This window comes from Triturus cristatus, chromosome 1_1 (assembly GCF_964204655.1).
Source record: "Triturus cristatus chromosome 1_1, aTriCri1.1, whole genome shotgun sequence".
Classification (NCBI taxonomy): domain Eukaryota; kingdom Metazoa; phylum Chordata; class Amphibia; order Caudata; family Salamandridae; genus Triturus; species Triturus cristatus.
In genome coordinates, this window is record NC_140579.1 from 140,677,001 (window position 1) to 140,696,197 (window position 19,197).

The 19,197-nt window shown below is 46.9% G+C and overlaps 1 protein-coding gene across 2 annotated transcripts in view; it reads left to right on the plus strand.

The window, feature by feature from the left end:
- The first annotated feature begins 346 nt into the window (after positions 1-346).
- The window catches only part of PFDN6 (prefoldin subunit 6), a 94,403-nt gene continuing 75,552 nt past the window's right edge, over positions 347-19,197 (plus strand). The window contains exons 1-2 of one of the 2 annotated variants that reach the window (XM_085621340.1): positions 347-485; positions 18,408-18,487. In XM_085621340.1, coding sequence (XP_085477466.1) covers positions 18,424-18,487 — 64 coding nt within the window. In that variant the 5' untranslated portion in view covers positions 347-485; positions 18,408-18,423. Of the gene's footprint in view, positions 567-18,407; positions 18,488-19,197 lie in introns of both variants that reach the window. The other variant, XM_085621420.1, reaches the window with a different exon arrangement.

A 19,197-nucleotide genomic window follows, 5' to 3' on the forward strand; every position in this document is an offset into this window, starting at 1 on the left:
CACATCCTCTCTCTTTGGTGTGTGGCATTTGGCAGGGCTGCACCTGATGGAATAAGTTAAGAAGTTGGCAGGTTTGAAATCTCTTTGTAAATATCCACCCTATACCAAAGGTGGCAAGGCAACCGTGATTTGTCCCACAGCATGGCGCCCAAAGCGGCACAGTGAGACTGTTTAAATCAGCGCTAGGTCTTTATAGACGCCTCTGCTACACTCGCTTCCCAGTGGCTGGAGCTACTACTTCCAGGTGAAAATGTACGGTTACTTCTGAGGAAGTTGGAGCGTTTACTTCCGACATGGGCTTTTCACTTTCTAGCCAATTTCCGGTTCCATCGGGTGGTGAGGGCGTCCAACCCCTTTTAGTCCAGCCTTAGCCTGCCAATCAGTGCAACCGTGCTTTCCGATTGGCTGTGCTTGTCTTCAGTTGTTGAGCGTTTGTCTGCGGGCTGTATAGGGAGAGAGGCCGGTGTCACGCCTGGAGACGGGAGGTGAGGCCTGGTGTGATCCGCAGGGCTCCGGGGGTGTGGGCTGGTGGACCTGGAGTAGCGTACGAAGCTGCACACTGGCCGGTAATCATCGCTCCCTGCGTTCTTTAAATTAAGCCCAGTAACTGCCACGAGGGGAAGGGGGGGGGGTCGGTGTTCAGACCCTGGGCCCTGCTTCCTCCTTGGGCAGAGCTGTGTCTGCTATGTTCTTAACAGTCCCAGTCTTGACGCACCCTTGACGTGCTCTCGGCGTGATCTTGGACCAAGGAATCTTGCAGAGGGCGCGGCTGTATTCCCCCCTCCCCCTTCGTTATAGGATCGCCCCCCCCCCCCTCCGTTCTAATGAGGATAACGTATTTTTACATAGTGCTTCATACCGTACTGCGGTTACTATTACTCCCTTCCGACATCTTTAGGATGGAGGCTGAGTTGGCCTCCTGACTGCGGGCAGCAGCTTGCGGCAGTGAGCATTCACTCACTGCGTGATCCCAGCCGTACATGTCTCTCGTGCTGCTGTACAACGCCTAGTGCTTAAGATACCCTGGAGAGGGTCTCATGGCCATGGACCGCCTCCAGCTGTAGCCATCCCACAATCTCGGGATACTCTGGAGAGGGTCACTGCACTCTAAATAGGGTACCAGGCTCCCTCACCATCCCTGGGATACTCTGGAGAGGGTTCCTGGACTCTAAAGAAGATACCAGGGCTCCCTCACCATACCTGGGATTCTATATGCAAACAAAACAAGACGGCAGTGGTGGCATTTACAGTCGCACATCAATCCTGTAGAAACCTGAGTTATGAACTGCAACATGTAATAAATTCCCAGTCTTGGTGCCTATCAAGGTCACTAAAACATCCATTGCCAAAGAACTTCCGTGTTTTTACTATAAGAAAACACTGTGCCTCTGCACTCCAAAAGTACTTATTTTAGTCTTGGCAAGTAGGAAAAAGAAAAAGCAATACTCAAAACAATTTCTCAAATCTGCTCACAACCACAGATCAATCTTGATGAATCATGCAAGAAATTTATTGGAAACAGTGCTATTATCCTTCATACATGGTGAAAAAGTAAAATTCTCTGTTTATGGTCATCCTGGTCTGGACAATAATGAGGTCTGTGGTTTAGCTGGATTGCGGTGACTCCTGTAGTCACACATTCCTCAAGGAGATTACCAGAGATTTACCCAATTTTTCCCTGTTTGCCCAGCCATAACGGTATTGAATGATGAGAGCATCTTTTCTGAGGGATCTGTTCCTATCCCTGAATAAAGCCCCAACTTGTTTCTTGATACTAGTGTGGCCAGAAACATGTTGACTGATTAAAGGATGAAAAATAAAAAAAGTTAAAATAAATGCAGACATATATACCCGGGACGAGTTTCAGCCAGCACCACGTTCATATAAACAAGATGGATAACAGAAGTTGGAGGTGTTGTAAATTCAGACTTTTCCAGAGTGTGCCTTTGCGCCCTCTATATCTTGCTGTCTGCTTATGAAAATAATCATTTTATAAACCACTACAGATGGCGCGCTGTTATATCCAGAGGTCAAGATTCCACTACTGCTGAAATCAGATTGAATGCAGAAAAAATAAGTGACAGACAACAGCTGACTGTCACTCTTAAGTTTTGCCCAATTGAAAACCTGTAATTTGAGAGCAAGCTCTAAGGGAACTTTGGCCGGCCCATTGTTTTGCCAATGTGTTATATACCCTTCATTGAGGATTCAAGCTTTTCCTGAAATAGCTTTGTTAGTGTGATAAGTTAAAGGTACCAGTGGACACATGTCTTCTGCATGGCTTTTGTGCCATCTTGTCTGTTTCTCTAGTCTGCTCTGTGTTGACTCCTGTGGCTGCACCAGCCTGTAAGCCCATTGTAGGTGCTTCACCATTCAATTTTTGAAAGGTGGTAAATCAAAGATTACCCCCAGATGTAATTATGGTAATTCCTGTCCCCTTGTATAGAGGGTTAAGGTTGATTAGTACTGGCCTTCCTGTCTGCACCCCAGTCGTGCTGTATTGCAGTTTATTGTAACCCCTAACTCCTCCTGCAGTAGGCCTTGACTGCTTGCTTTCCTTGCCCTGTAGAGTAGTGAGCCAATGTGTAGTAACTTGGTTATCCAGTTAGAGGAACACAGCCTAGAGGCAATTGGACCCCAGTCTAGTGGCCCTTGGACACCAGCAGTAGCCGACTTCTCACGGCATGGATGGTGCCCTGTGGCTGCTGACTGCCACATACCGCCTAACAAAATGCTTTATGATGATAACATATTAATAGCGTTCATTCATTCTTATACTATTTACTATAGTGAATGACACACATGCATTTTTATTTATGTAGTGCTGGCTTCATCTTGTTGTTTTGTGTTGGTGACATTTTAATGAGACAATTGTGATAGATTTGCACCGTTATGAATTCTCATTGGGGAACCCATCTTTAAATATCCCAGAGAGTCTGCTCAAACACTTGTGGAAGTCAGGTCCTTCAGTAAACAGAAACAGACTCTACTAGGTGTGAAGACAGGCAACCTCTCTTCCTCCTGAGACTGGGTAAGGAACAAGATGGGTGCCCGATTGGTCTAGAACTGGTCCTGCTGCTGTCCAGCTTAACAGTTTTCAAAGAAGACCGGCAATGCTGCTGCTCCAGGTTCAAGATGATGTTGGTCTTTGGTCTGTTGTTTCTTCTCTTGACAAACAAAAAGGGGGGGAGATGGAGGTACTGGTTAGGTTCACCCTCCAATGTACATGTAGTTCCCAAAAAAATCTGTAAATGTCAGATCCAAAAAACCAAACCAAGGGAATGAGGGTTCTGCTGAATGCGCGAAAAAAAACAAGACCCCTGTCCAAAGAAAAGAAAATTATTTTCTTGAGTCACCTCACTCACCCAGGGTTGACCCTAGGTGACATGCTTCATCATTGGGGCCATCCCAATCAGCTGCTGCTTGAGGCGTGCTGCGACTTGCGGAACTACGTAGGAGCACTTTTTTGTGAAGAAATATGTAGTACAGTTTTCGTGGAGTGGTGAAAGTGATGTTAAAAATACCTAGCTAGTGAGCTAATATTTTATTCTCGCTCCTAGTTGGTATGGATAAAAAAGGGGGTTAAATAGTAGGGAAAAGATATAACTATTATGTGTACACAGTCCCTTATATTCAGTCGACGTGTTTCGAGGTATCCCTAAACATCATCTTCAGGACCACACTGGGAGCAGCCCCATGTGTGCCACTCCTTGTTAAAACCTATAATAAAGTGAGGATGCACACCTGTGTGAGCACCCGATTCAAAATACATACGGCTTAGTCTTTGACTCGTATCTGTTCAGGGAATAAAACAGAATGAAAAGTTAGCAAATAATGCCTGCCCACCTCTCACATTGGCAGGTCCATACCCAATGAGGTAATCCGATCAATCTACTCTATAGTTGGTGCCCTTAGAGATAATAATTAATTGGTGCTTTAATCTAATGTGACATAATAAAACACATCAGACGTCTACTTTGTGAGAAAGAATAGTTAGATGCAGAGAACTTTAAAAACACGTGAAAAAACTGGACATCACATGACATACAACATATAAACACGTAATGTTCTCAAAACTTCTGGAACATACTTGTGCTTTGGCAATACTATGCCTCATGGTCTGCCAGGGTAGAGGGGCTTGTAGTCCTACCCTAAAGCGATATAGAGCATTGTAGTTAACTGTGAGCAAACAGAAGAAAATAAGAGAACTACCAGCAAAGCATATTGCTGTGTCTGCCCATAACGTGGATGGCAGATGCTCAAAGGAACAGAAAGAATAGTGCTTTGAAATGTCCGGAAGAACCTGTTGAGAAAAAGGCACTTACTTTGTCTTTTCTTGGCCAGCTAGGCTGTGAGGATTTCATAGCTCTTGGGGGGGCTTTTGTTGAAGCTCTGGTAGCAAAGGCAGGAAGCCTGTCATAGAGCAGTGTCCTTCACAGTTGGAACCCTCCTGCCATCTTCCATTTGTATCCAGGATTCCTGGGCTTCTGGCACGGAGAGTTGCTGTTTGGACTAATTAGTGATTTTGTGTATCGAGTGCCAGAGTCCAGCACTGGTCTCCAAGAGCAGCAGAGGATGAGGAAGAATGGGCTTCCTCCTAGTGGAGCAAAGGAATGGGTTGGCAGCCTTCCCCCTCGCAAGAACTGGACCCTAAGCTGGAGTAGGACTACATGCAATCCAACTTGTTATGTTATGTTAATTAATTTATAAAGCGCAACGGTTACCCTGGGGTGTCCTGGCGCTGTTACCTAAACTTAAATAGCTACGTTACCAAAGAGCGGAATGAAAAATGAGGAGATTTAGTGGGTAAATAACCATGTTTTTAATGCCCTTCTGAAGGACAGCAGGTCTGACAGGTTTCTAAGCTGAGCCAGAAGGGCGTTCCAAGCCTTCGCTGCCCCCACTACAAATCTTCTGCCTCCCCATGAGAGTTTTTTTTACCTTGGGGATAGTGGCCAATTTCGCCCCCCGAGACCGAAGATCTCTAGAGGGTATGTACCATTTTAAATGCTTTTGCAGATAGACCGGTCCGGTCTCGTGAAGAGCCTTAAAAACAGTACTTAATGTTTTAAAAAGTATCCTTTTCCTGACTGGAAGCCAGTGCAGTTTCTGAATTTCTTTAGATATGGGTGCAAATTTAGAGAACCCGGTCAACAGTCTGGCTGCTGCATTCTGTAGCCTGTTAAGAAACCGTTCCTGGATGTTTAGGTAGAGGCTGTTACAGTAGTCCAGCTTAGACATAACCAAGGCAGAGACCACTGTTTTCTTGCTTCCTGTAGGCAGGAAGGGCAGAATTGTTTTTCACAGTCCGCAGAACGAAAGACGTAGAGGAAGAGACTGAGTTAATTTGGGACCCCATATTCAGCTTATCATCTACCGTTACTCCCAGGTTTTTTACTTTTGCAGCTGGGGTTGGGAACTTTCCCATACTAACCGGCCACCATTTAGTATTCCAAAAGGTAGGGGCATTACCAAACACCATGACCTCTGTTTTATCGGCGTTCAGCTTCAGGCAGTTTTCCGCCATCCAGTGACTCGCTGCCATCATACAATCATGAAATCTGTTTACCAAGCTGACCTCCTGACCTGGCTGCACGGATACCACAATTTGCGTATCATCAGCGTAGGATGTTAAATCAAAACCCACGGTCTTAATAATGGGGGCCAATGAGGACACATAAATATTAAACGGGGTCGGGCTCAGGGACGAGCCCTGTGGAACTCCGCAGGGTAAGATAAACGGTTTAGAACAGAACTCACCCATGGAAACCACCTGGGATCTGTCAGTAAGAAATGATTTTATGAGACTCCAGGCCTTGCCCTGAAGTCCGCATGCCCAGAGCCGGTCCAACAAACGCTGATGGTGGACCGTGTCGAAAGCCGCGGAAAGATCCAATAAAATCAGGGCTGCCCTTCCTCCCGAATCTACCGCTCTTCTGATCTCATCAGTGGTTTTCAGAAGTGCAGATTCTGTGCTGTGGCCACTTCGGAAACCATACTGCGTGTCATCTAACATCTGAGAAGAAAGGCGGCCAATTGAGTGTTTAGGGCCTTTTCCACCATTTTGGCTGGTAATGGGAGCCTAGATATAGGGCGAAAATTAGAGGGTTCCAGTGCATCTAGATTGGGTTTTTTAAGCAGGGGTAAGATTGAGGCCTTTTTCCAGAGCCTGGGAAAACAACCTGTCTCAATCATTGAGTTAAAAACTGGGGTCAGGGCTTTACTTAGAGGATCCGCAATTGCCTTTGCAATGGACACCGGGCAGGGGTCATAGGGTGATCCGGATTTTGCTGTATCCAGGAGTGTGCGTACTAGTTCCAGAGGAAGAGCCTCAAATTTCTCGAGGACTACATTGGGGGCCTGATATCCCCTCCGCCCATCCTCGACACTTCCCTCTGCTGGGGAACCATTCAAGGCTGAAAAGATCACTTCAACTTTGCTCACGAAGAAGGATGCGATCCCATCACAGAGTCTGCGCTCGGTTGCAGTTGGACCGGACGCGGCTATGACAGGTCCAAAACTGTTTTGAAAAGGGTTTTGGCTGAGTCTTTGGCAAGCTCAATTTTATTAATAAAAAACTTTTGTTTAGTGACAAACAGCAAATGTTTGTAGTTTGCTAAGCCTTTCCTATATGCCCACCTGTCGGATTCCTTGTACTCTTTCCTCCAAACCCGCTACAACCGTTTACAGGAGAGTTTACCTTGTTTTAGTTCATCTGAGAACCAGGGAGCTGATGGGGTGAGTCTCTTGGGTCTAATATACCTAGATGGAGCAAGTTTGTTACAGGCAGTATTAACCCAACTCGTATAAGATATTGCCCCTTCCTCTGCTTCTAAATTTGCAGGGGTAAAGGAGGCAGAGAGGAGATCTTGAAGAACCCCTGTGTTCTATCTGTTCGGGCGAACCTCAATAAGTTTCTTATTCTCAGACTCCCCTAGAGTGTGTCCCTGACTGTTAAGGTCAAACAAGATGGCCGAATGATCAGTCCAAATCAGAGGCTTAACTTCTATGACCTGCAAGCCGGGGTGATTTGAAAAAATTCCGTCAAGCGTGTGTCCTGCCGAATGAGTAGGATCCATAACTTGTTGTGTGAGTTCCACGCTCTTCATGATATCTAAAAGAGTGGCCGTATCTGGGTTTAGGAGCATCTCCAGATGATAATTAAAGTCTCCCAAAACTGTATAAGAACTCTGACAGATACTGTCTTCTAGCAGATGTCCTATCGCTGACACAAAAGTCTGCTTATTCTTCGGGGGTCTATAAAGTAGGATGCCTTTAAAAGTGTGGTGGTTTGATATGTAAAAAGTAAAGGCCAGTGCTTCACACCCTTTATTTATTTATTATTTATTTATTCATTTGTAGAGCGCATGGTTATACCTAACGGTGTGTCCCCGCGCTGAGACATCGAGACGAGTAGATCAAAGAAGAGACTGAACAATTGCCCATAGGTTATTATTCAAAAATAACCATGTCTTTAGTTATCTGCGAAAAACGTGTTCGCTAGGCTCAGTTCTCATTGTTATTGGTAACGTGTTCCATAGTTTCGCAGCTAGGTACCTGAAGGAGCGAGCTCCCATTCTGGTTCTGAAAATTCTCGGGATATGCAGTAAGGCCATATCCCTGGATCGTAAATCCCGAACAGGGGTGTATCTTGACACCAATGATTTGAGGTAGAGGGGGCTTTTACCTGTCAGAATACGGTGTACATAGCACATAGCCTTGAACAGAATTCTCTTTTCAATGGGCAGCCAGTGTAGGGTCGTCAGAGCTTTCCTCGTGTTAGTTCTCCTAGGGAGGCTGAGGACTAGGCGGGCGGCTGCATTTTGTATTCTCTGTAGTTTCATGAGTCCTTGTAGTTTCATGAGTCCTTAACTATAGGGTGAAAGATTGCCTTAAAAGAGCTGGGGTAGATTATGGCCAGACCTCCCCCTTTTTTGCCCCCGCCCCTGTTGAGTACGTAGCAAACCAAGCCTGTCATACTGGACTAAGCTACTCTCTTCATACTGTTGCACAAAGAATGAGTTGGGTGACAGAGAGCAATATCACTGCTGTTGAAAAACCGAAAAGAGGTGGTGTCGGAGGAGAAATCAGTTAGTAGAGGTAGGCAGGTGAAAAGTGGGACATAAAGACATTCGGAAGATTGTCAGTGAGGAGAGAAAAAGCACTGTAAGCGAATAAAGGGCAACGTGTGGTGGTAAGTGGGTACAGCGAAGAGGAAGGAAAGGGGGCTTGTAAGCAAACGAAACATGCACGCATGCCCCACACATGAGGAAGACGAGGGGTGCCAGTTACGTGGACTAAACAGACCTTTAACCAGTAGGAATTGCCCTAACATGGGCTCCAGGTCAAAAGGCCAGCACCCAAATGCTTCTTATCTCTGCATAGTCTACATTGAGGCAAGAGTATACACCCTCGCTTGGGAGGGGGCACACTTTTGGTGCCTCATCATAAAATACTGGACTTGCGACTAACATGGTGGTAAAAGATGAGCATTTCGAGCGATTATCGAGCTCTCTGGAGGAAAAAGACTTGGCCCATCACAAATAAACAGGGCCGGCGATACAGCTTTTCATGGCCTCAAAACACCCCTTCAACGGTAAACACGTGTAAGACACTTCTAGATGGCGCACAAACTGCATGGTTGAACATGCTGGCACAATTGGAAACAAACGGGGAAGCAATGTCTCAGTTCGAAAAGAAACTGTAATCATAGACCAGAATGAAGGATGGTTAACCAGAAATGTAGAAATCCTATCTTTCAAGAATCTGACCGTAGGCGTTGGGGTCAACCGTGTCAAAGTCCAAAATGACAAGCTAACCAAGTGGCATACTTGAATTCCGGCCACAGTTTTTTAAAATGATGCTGGTGGCAAGCACAAAGACAAAATAATGCTGTAATCTCACCAAGGCACTGGGAGGTTTGCATGCTGGCCTGCCTCAGGTGCCCTTTCTCTCCCTGATTTTCTTGTGCTGCTATATCCAGATATCCGCCCGCTCAGTCTGCTGGAAGGTGTGATAGACGTTTGTGGCAAATAACTATGCCACACACATCAGGGCAGGAGCATTACAAAGGAGAGACTGGTCTTTCTTTTCACCATCTTCTCGTATAGTTCTGTAGAGACCCAGGGTTGGAGCTCCTTCCAGCAAGTACAGACAGTTGATTAGGCACACCCACAAAGGTATCCGAAGCTTCAGCAGTCTCCTCTCCCTGGAGTGGTCCACTACCGTCCTTTAGAATTCCGCTAAAGCACCCTGCTCCACCAGGATCAAGGCAGCAGCCTCCTCTCCCTGGAGTGGTCCACTACTGTCCTTTAGAATTCTGCTTAAGCACCCTGCTCCACCAGGATCAAGACAGCAGTCTCCGTCTTGTGGACGGTTTGTAGAGCACCCAGAAGCAGCTCAAGATCACCCCAAGTTACTCACCGGGTCTCAGGGGAGATCACCAGTGCATCATGGAGAAGACCGATTTCCGTAAACCCAGGCACAGACCATTGGATAGTCTCTCCAGACGTTACCTAGGTGAGGTGAACAGCAGGCTGCAGACAGGATTCCTAAAATGATGGTTCTCCTGCATCTCAGCAGTACTAAAGGCCTGCGAATGGTTTACCCCTTCGCACACCTGACCGATATCCCTTCCTCCTTATTACAAGTGGTGTAGGATGTAATGGACTTGTAAAAAGATGGACAGGATATCAGTCATGGTTATGACGAAGTAACCGGTCTGCCAAACTTTAAATCAGGATTTAAGAGTCCACATCATTGTCTTAAGTAGAGCATGTGGTTAGGAAGAATGGGAGAAGCCCGGGACAAGGGCGGGACCGTCTGTGGCCGTCCGGGGCCGAAGGAGGCCGGGCTGGGCCATATCTCTTCGGCCGTGGACACTGGACTAGTGTGGACTCCTAACCATTACAGGTTATTTTATTCTTGTGTTAAGACGTAGTTTACAGTCTCAAGCTGCGCATAGAGTTTTTCATCTTTTATTAGACATTGTTCGTTTTTAGCCAATTGTTGCACACGGGTTTCTATTTGCACTACTCCAGTCTGTTAGTCTGCACCCGAACTATGGGGAAAACTTCTAAATCTTCATTGAGTCGCCCAATGACTAGACAACACGCTAACTTAAATCCCCCGCTTCCAAGTCTTACAGCTATAGACAAAATGCTGCAGAAAACCATTGGGGTGGTCGCCACAGCCATTGAAAATACGGAAAGACGGCTGTCCATTACCCCTGCATTCACTTTGGCACCCCCTTCTGATGGCCTGGCTGATCTGTCTTCGTATCAGGTGGACCTGGAAGCTATGTCTTCTATGTTGCCCTCCTTTACCCAGCTACCTTGTGCACAGGCGACTCTAGATGAGTCTGTGCAAGCGGAAGTTGGCCCACTATCATCATCATATGTTTCTATAGTGGCTCCCAAGAAGCAGGTAAAGCCAAGGAATAAAAAGCCGAAATCCAAAAAAAGGAGCATACGTCCCGCCCCCCCTGCAGCTGGGTCTGCCTCTTCAGCCCCGGCCCAACACCCTTCCTTTACTAACCCACCGGTTTGGGCTTCTAATTTAGTAATAGATCTGCAGTCGTATATAGACCACTCCCTAAACCTTCTTCTAAAAACCCTATCATCCAAAATCGACAGGTTGGTATCTCTAATTAACACCAAAGGTAGTGGGAAAAAGCTGCCAAACCATGATCTTCTGCGTAATCCAGGTAGCCTAGAGGGTGTGGGTACCCTAGCCTCGACCAATAATGTTTCTTCACAAGGCCAGTCTACTTTCCCCTATCCTACCCCTTCTGTTTCAGCGCAGCTACCCTTGGCGCTGCCTATTGTTCCTTCCCTTGATGCTGGTCTTCCCATGCCCCCGCTTACCACCCGTGTCCCCACTGTTTCATCAGCAGGTCCCCAGTCTCACAGTAATAAGGATTATATTCCTCGGAGCCCTGGTGGGGGTAGGCTTCCCTCTGATACGGGTGGTAATTTAGCTCTCCGGAACCTGGTCGATTCCTCTCCCCTCGTTCAGCTCCCTCCCGAGAATGCTAAGGGGGAGACCTATTATGAACTCAAATAAAGTTACCCACTGGCTGTCCAAAAATAGACCTCTGAATGGAGTTGGGAGAGGGGAGATTCTTTTTGTTCGCAGGGTTACCTGGCTAGGGACTCGACCAAAGGACATTGATGGGGATTGTGTTCTGATCAACTTTAGGGACCCCAGAGTAGTCGGACATATACTGGATTTGGGCGGGGAGTTTAAAATAGGATCTATTGACACGTGTCATCTGGGGTATTTCTATCCCTCTTCTGATCCGATCCATGTGGAACTTCCCAACTTCTATCATGCCTCACATAATCCCTACTTCAATGTCCTGGTTGCCAACCGTTTTGATATGCTTAGGTTTGTGGATTGACCATCATCCCTGAGGTATAACATGGGAGGGCATAGGCATACGTGGGGGAGTTCGGGTGGGGATGGGCATGATGTGGAGATGAATCTCCCCGCGGCTGTTCCTGGTGCCGGGGGCGGTCTTATTTCCTCCTCCTCCCCGCTTCTGTATAACAGCTTTACGGAAGGGGGCCCTGAGTTGGGCCCCTGTGAGCATATTGCGTCACAGGGTTCCCCCACTTCTTTCCCTCTGGTGGCTTGTTCCCTCTATATGCCTGCACGGAGACCTTTAATAGGGTCTTGGAATGTGGCTGGATTGGAGTCCAAACTCTCCGACCCTGAGTGGGGAGAGTTAATGGACAATTATGATATCTGTTTATTCCAAGAAACATGGCTACGGCATATTCCATCGAGGGTGGGATACGCTTCTTTTTTTGTTCCTGCGGCCCAAGGTGCAAGGGGTAGACCCTCGGGGGGCCTTGTCGTTTGGGTTGCAACTCATCTAGGTTGCTCTGTAAAACTCATAGATTCAAAATCCCCAGATATCCTATGTTTGTTACTTACATTTTCTACTGGTTATTCGCTGGCAGTACTAAATGTCTACCTGCGTCCTCATCCGGTACAGCTGGGTTTGTCGATCTTGGGCGCCCTAGATGATGTACTACATTTCCTTCCCCCTGCGTGTCACAAATTAATAGGTGCAGATTTTAATTGTCACTTTGAACTTCTCCCTGGGATCCCCTCTCCTACTTGTGATGAGGACGAAAACTATAAAATTCCAGAGCCCACTATCTATCCTGCTAAACGTCTGATTCCACTAGCCCTTGAGATCAACAAGTTGGCCATTGCACATTCCTTGAGGGCTTGCAATGGTAGACTCTGTCCTGATGTACCGGGGTCTTTCACCTTTAACAGACCTGGGAGTTGTTCGACTATCGACTACATCCTGGTGAATGTGGAATTTTGGGGCTTTTTAGCAGCCTTTTCTGTTACTCCGCGGGTCGATAGTGATCATAACCTACTGTCTGGAACTGGTAAATAATATTGGTGGCAGTGGAGTCCCACGGGGCCTAACACCACTAAATAGTGAGAACTTGGCGTTAGTGGCAGGAGGCAGACAGATTAGGTGGGCTAGGGTTGTGACTGATGAGTCAAAACTTGCAGCACTTTATAGCAATGTTACTAGTTCCCTGGAGGCGGTTTCCCACCTTTTGAGCCCCAATGGGGATATTCCGCCGAATTATTTCCCCGATTTACAGAATATTCACAAGGATCTCCTCGGCGCCCTGGTTGTTTTTTTTTTACACCTCTACTGCCCCTAGGCCAAGGGTTGTTAGGCCTGAGCACTGGTATAATGGCTCCTGTAGGCTGGCTAAGGCTGCCCTGATTAAAGAGGTAAAAACGGGCACACAGTCTAGTGTCCAGGCTGCGAGGACCTTTTACAAAAATTTGATTAAGGAGGCAAAATCCGAGTGGGAGGACCTAAGGTGGCAAAATATGAAGCCAGCATTAGTTGATCGTGATTCGAGGGCCTTTTGGAACCTAGTTCGAACTGGTACGGCAGCATGCAGCCCTGCTATTATCCCTAACCTCAGTGAGGAGGTTTGGCTTGCCCATTTTAAACCCCTTTACTCTTCTAGTAATCCTAGGGGAGGTGCTGACCTGGCAACCCCCCCTAATGTTATTGTAATGAATCAAGTGTACCAGGAAGATTTAGTGAGTCGATCCTTCTCCCTTCCAGAAATAGAGCTGGCCCTTTGTACCCTTTCAGTCGGGAAAGCTCCGGGGCTCGATAGGATCCCTGGTGACCTTTACAGAAGTGAATTAAAAATCTGGGCCCCTTACATCCGGGTATACTTTAATGCCATTCTGCAGGGCCTTGATATCCCGGATACTTGGCTGGGAGCAGAAATTATACCCATCCATAAAAAATCTTCCCCTTTGGATCCAGCGAACTATCGCCCTATAAGCTTGATCGACGTCTTACAGAAGCTGTTTGCCCGAGTCCTTTTAACAAGACTGCAGACCTGGATGGAGGACCACCAAATTCTAACCTCCCTCCAGGCGGGGTTTCGTGCAAAGGTCTCCACTATCGACCAATTGTTTAGGCTACAGTTGATCTATTGGAAGACAGTCAGTATGGGCGCTGGTAATCTTTATTTGATTTTTGTGGACCTGCGGTCCGCATTCGATTTGGTCCAAAGGGAAAAACTATGGGTCTTATTACTAGAGATGGGCGCTCCCCCCTACCTTTGTCATTTATTTAAACGTCTGCACGAAGGTACTTATGCAAGGGTGAGATTCGGGAGATGTGGGGAGATTTCAGGGCCATTCCCGGTTGAAAAGGGTGTGAGGCAGGGCTGTGTTCTGGCCCCCACTCTCTTCTCCCTCTTTATCAATGGGTTGATCGAGCATCTTTTGAGCGCCGCCAACTTGGATTCCCATTTTCTAGCGGGGCGTAAGATACCGGCCCTAATGTTCGCGGATGATACGCTCCTGTTGTCTAAATCTTACATGGGCATCCAGCGCACATTAGAGGCCTTTTGCTCCTTCTGTAAATTAAGGGATCTGGAACTGAACCTATCTAAAACAAAATTTATGGTCTTCAGTTCTAATTCAACCAACTGCCCACACCCCAAGATGGGAGATGTTGCACTGGACAGGGTCTCTACCTTCGATTATTTGGGGGTGACCCTCAACGACAAAATGAAATGGGGGTCTCACTTGGCGAAGGCAAATCTCAAGCTAGCACAATCAGCGGGGGGTATCCTGAAGGTTTTTAATAACGCCTCTTCTAAACCTCTGGGCCCCCCTATGGAAATTTACAAATCCCAAGCAAGAGGGAGTGCGCTTTACGGCGCTGAACTCTGGGGACATTGCACTTGTGCTACCTTAACGTCAATTGAGAATTCCTTTATTAGGCGATTGCTAAAACTACCTGCAAGTACCCCTTTAATTCCGTTGAGATGGGATTTAGGTCTAGTTCCTATAGAAGAGATTATCCTGAACCGCCCACTCCTGTTTTGGAGACGTCTCTGGTCAACTCCCAAGCTTGCAAGCTATAGGCAGGATCTTGGTGACGTACTGTCAAGGGGGAATCTGGAAAAAATCCCTTGGTTAACTTATGTAAAGATCCTTTGCTACTCCATAGGGATGGGGGACCGATGGTCCGCGCCGGAAGTGACTAGTCGCTCACTTTCTAAGAATTCACTGCGGGAGGCACTACAATTGTATCGGAGGGAGATTTTACTTCATTCCTCTCTGGGCAGGCTTACCGACACCTTTCTGGACATTAAGTTTTGTCCCCAGTTTGAAGTTTTTTTGGATGTTATCCAACCCCCTTTGGCGAAGAAACTCTACATTCAGTTTAGACACGGTTCGTTACCATTGAGGGCTCTTACCTGCAGATGGTCTAATGCATCTGATCCCTTAAACACGTGTCCTGTATGCATTGATATTTGTGAAACAGAGCTCCATGCTGTTCTTTTCTGCCCTCTATATAACAAGGCAAGGAAGAAGTGGATTATTCAGCTCTGCAAGTCCAAGGGTTTTAGGGACTATCCGGAGGTGTTTAGAATACTGAAGTATGACACTACCCCTTTAATAGTGTTTGCGACGGCCAAATATCTTCTTTCTATGTGGTTTACCCGGTCCAAAAAACTGCAATCTGTCACACAACCCTCCCGATCCTAGTGTTGCTACTTCCAAGAAGCTGTGGTGTAGCGAGAACACCGTGGGCCTTGGATCTAGTCTTAACAATTTGTTTTTATGAAATTTTTATCTTTTGTTGGATTATACTCTATGCATTGTTAATTTAATCATGTTTTATTGTATATAATTATTTATGTCTTTTTATGGTATTTTACCGAAATAAAAGCTTGACTGACTGACTGACATGTTGTCATGGAGCACCTTCCACTATTGGTGAGCCCTGAGGAGTAGCTTATGGTGTCAGCTGAATGCAGCACTTTAGTCGAGTAGCTCTTCGCTTACCTTCGCCAGGGTTAAGCTTTGATACCCCCACCACCTTTCCATTCTAGTTATTGGATAGCAACCAAGCAATCTGTCTCTGGGTGGAAGTGGGGCTTTTTTTCAGCTAAGTCTATTCCATAGTTGAATCTGCTGATTACTTCAACTGCATGGATGTAGTGGTACAGGTTTTTGTGTGCATCTAATTAAGCTTCAAGAGAGACTGCACAACAATTGGTATTGGGTTGTCAAGGAGGGGGCATTGTCTATTAAGTATAATTCCGGAGACCGTGACTTCACTCTGTGGCTTCAGTATGTGAGCCTCTTTTCCCTTTACCCTCAAAATTTTCAAGATGGAGGCGTGCACATCACCCCCACCCCCCTCGTGACCCATTTTAAAATGGAAACCATATTAAGAAAAGCTAGTAGGTCTGAGTGACTTAACATTAAGGAAAATCCTGCAGCCCAATTAAAAAAAAATCTGTATACATTGAATCCAGGAGATACGTAACTTAAGGTTTCATCCTGTAGTTTGTATACTTATGAGAGAGAAAATAATCCCTTCTGTATTGCAGCACTATCACTCCATAGGAGGTGGAATGCTGCACTAAACATCCTGTAGCACATTTAAAAGAATTAATAACAGTAGGCCTTCAAGACTGCTACGCTGCCAATCTGCACACATAACCAACCATGGGAGTACATAAACTGTTCGCCCAGTCTCGCTTTTTAAAAGCTATCGATAGCTTGGCATGTAAGTGCGCCAGGGTATAGCATGCAGGTGTCTCTTGAGGTCGAGCAGTCCGTGGCCCAGGGATGAGCATGCTGGTGGATGGTCACTGGGTTCAAGTTTTGTATGCTCCATGGATTATCAGCAGTGAGTCTCAAGCGATTAGCACACAGGATTCTTTTGAGGTCGAGCAGTCAGTGATCCAGGGATTAGCTTGCAGATGTTTTCAGGGCAAGACTGTACATGCATCTGGAATTATCATGCCGGTGTTCCTTGGGCTCGACGGTACATGCTCCTTGGATTAGCATGCTGTTTTCCCAGGGACTGGACTGCCTGTGCTCCAGGAATTTGCTTTCTGGTAGTCCCAGGGGCTAAACTGTACGTGCTCCTTTGATTAGCATGCTGGTTTTCCCAGGAGCTAGGCTGCATTTGCTCCAGGGATTAGCATGCTTGTGTTCCTAGGGGCTAGACTGTTCGTGCTCCTTGGATTAGCATGCTGGTGTTCCCAGGGACTAGACTGTACGTGCTCCGTGGATTAGCATGCTGGTGTTTTCAGGGGCTAGGCTGCATGTGTTACCAGTGGCTAGACTGTACGTGCTCCTTTGATTAGCAAGCTGGTGTTCTTCGGGCCTAGACTGTACGTGCCCCTTTGATTAGCATGCTGGTGTTTCCAGTGGCTAGACTGTACGTGTTCCTTTGATTAGCATTCTGGTGTTCTTCGGACCTAGACTGTACGTGCCCTTTTGATTAGCATGCTGGTGTTTCCAGTGGCTAGACTGTACGTGTTCCTTTGCTTAGCATTCTGGTGTTCTCCGAGCCTAGACTGTACATGCTCCTTTGATTAGCATGCTGGTGTTCCCAGTGGCTAGACTGTATGTGCTCCTTTGATTAGCATTCTGGTGTTCTTCGAGCCTAGACTGTATGTGCTCCTTTGATTAGCATGCTGGTGTTCTCCTGGCCTAGACTGTACGTGCTCCTTTGATTAGAATGCTGGTGTTCCCAGTGGCTAGACTGTACGTGCTCCTTTGATTAGCATTCTGGTGTTCTCCGAGCCTAGACTGTACGTGCTCCTTTGATTAGCATGCAGTTGTTGTTCTGGCCTAGACTGTACGTGCTCCTTTGATTAGGATGCTGGTGTTCCCAGTGGCTAGACTGTACGTGCTCCTTTGATTAGCATTCTGGTGTTCTCCGAGCCTAGACTGAACGTGCTCCTTTGATTAGCATGCTGGTGTTCCCAGTGGCTAGACTGTACGTGTTCCTTTGATTTAGCATGCTGGTGTTCTCCGAGCCTAGACTGTACGTGCTCCTTTGATTAGCATGCTGGTGTTCTCCGGGCCTAGACTGTACTTGTTCCTTTGATTAGCATGCTGGTGTTCCCAGTGGCTAGACTGTACGTGCTCCTTTGATTAGCATGCTGGTGTTCTCCGTGCCTAGACTGTACGTGCTCCTTTGATTAACATGCTGGTTTTCCCAGGAGCTAGGCTGCATTTGCTCCAGGGATTAGCATGCTTGTGTTCCTAGGGGCTAGACTGTTCGTGCTCCTTGGATTAGCATTCTGGTGTTCCCAGGGACTAGACTGTACGTGCTTCTGTGATTAGCATGCTGGTGTTCCCAGTAGCTAGATTCTACGTGCTCCTTTGATTAGCATGCTGGTGTTCTCCGAGCCTAGACTGTACGTGCTCCTTTGATTAGCATGCTAGTGTTTCCAGTGGCTAGACTGTACGCGTTCCTTTGATTAGCATTCTGGTGTTCTCCGGGCCTAGACGGTACGTGCTCCTTTGATTAGCATGCTGGTGTTTCCAGTGGCTAGACTGTGCGTGCTCCTTTGATTAGCATGCTGGTGTTCTCAGGGGCTAGGCTGCACATGCTCCAGGAATTAGCATTCTGGTGTTCTTCGGGCCTAGACTGTACGTGCTCCTTTGATTAGCATGCTGGTGTTCCCAGTGCCTAGACTGTACGTGTTCCTTTGATTAGCATTCTGGTGTTCTCCGGGCCTAGACTGTACGTGCTCCTTTGATTAGCATGCTGGTGTTTCCAGTGGCTAGACTGTACGCGTTCCTTTGATTAGCATTCTGGTGTTCTCCGGGCCTAGACGGTACGTGCTCCTTTGATTAGCATGCTGGTGTTTCCAGTGCCTAGACTGTGCGTGCTCCTTTGATTAGCATGCTGGTGTTCTCAGGGGCTAGACTGCACATGCTCCAGGAATTAGCATACTGGTGTTTTCAGGGATGAGGCAGTAAATGCTTCTGCAGTTAGCACGAACTGCTGTTGTGCTGGTGCTCCAGGATCTTGCTTGAGTTCTGTCTCTAACCTTCTCTGTTTATCTTTCTAGCTCGCTAGACGTCGCCATGGCAGAACAACTGCAGAAGAAGCTGCAGGCCGAGGTGGAGAAGTATCAGCAGTTACAGAAAGGTAAGGGCCCCTCGAGTCTGCATCTCTCTCCATCTGTCAGGCGCTCTTTGAACTCTTGTACCACCAGTCTCTTCCATCTTCCCCTTCCAGCACTTTGTCTTTCGAACGTGTTATGTCTGTCTGTCTTTCACCCTTAGTACCCGCGCCCCTCCTCACCACCCCCCCCCCCCACAACTCCTCCACTAGCTTCTCTTTTCCTCGATTGGTTTTGCTTCCATCAAGCTCTCTTCCAACTCTTGTGCGTTCATTAGGGGGGCTCTTTCTTCCAATAATTCTGTAGCTCTCATGCTTTTCCTCCTGCCATAAGTGTATCTAGCTCCTACTCTTTGCTTTGTTTCCCACATTAATTTCACTCCGATGTCTCTGCAAGAGACAGCGAACTCGAGCTTCTGATCGACTCTATCTTTAGGTAGATACAATGTTTGGACTTCCAACATGTAGGCTTGCAGATGTCATTATCCAATCAGGGGAGGGGGAGTTAGAAGAGATAGTCATCCATTCATCTTCCAGGGTATATATCGTAGATCAAGGGGGAATGGATCACTTGTAACCAAAAATTAGCGGTTCGTGAATCTGAGTGTGAAAATATTAACACCTAGATAGGTGTTAATGAGAACCCTCAATAGCGTATTTTTGAGTGGTATGGGCGGTTCTGGGCGGTTTATCTTGATTCTCAGATGTCCTCAGCTATCCTTTCTGTGTTCTGCTCC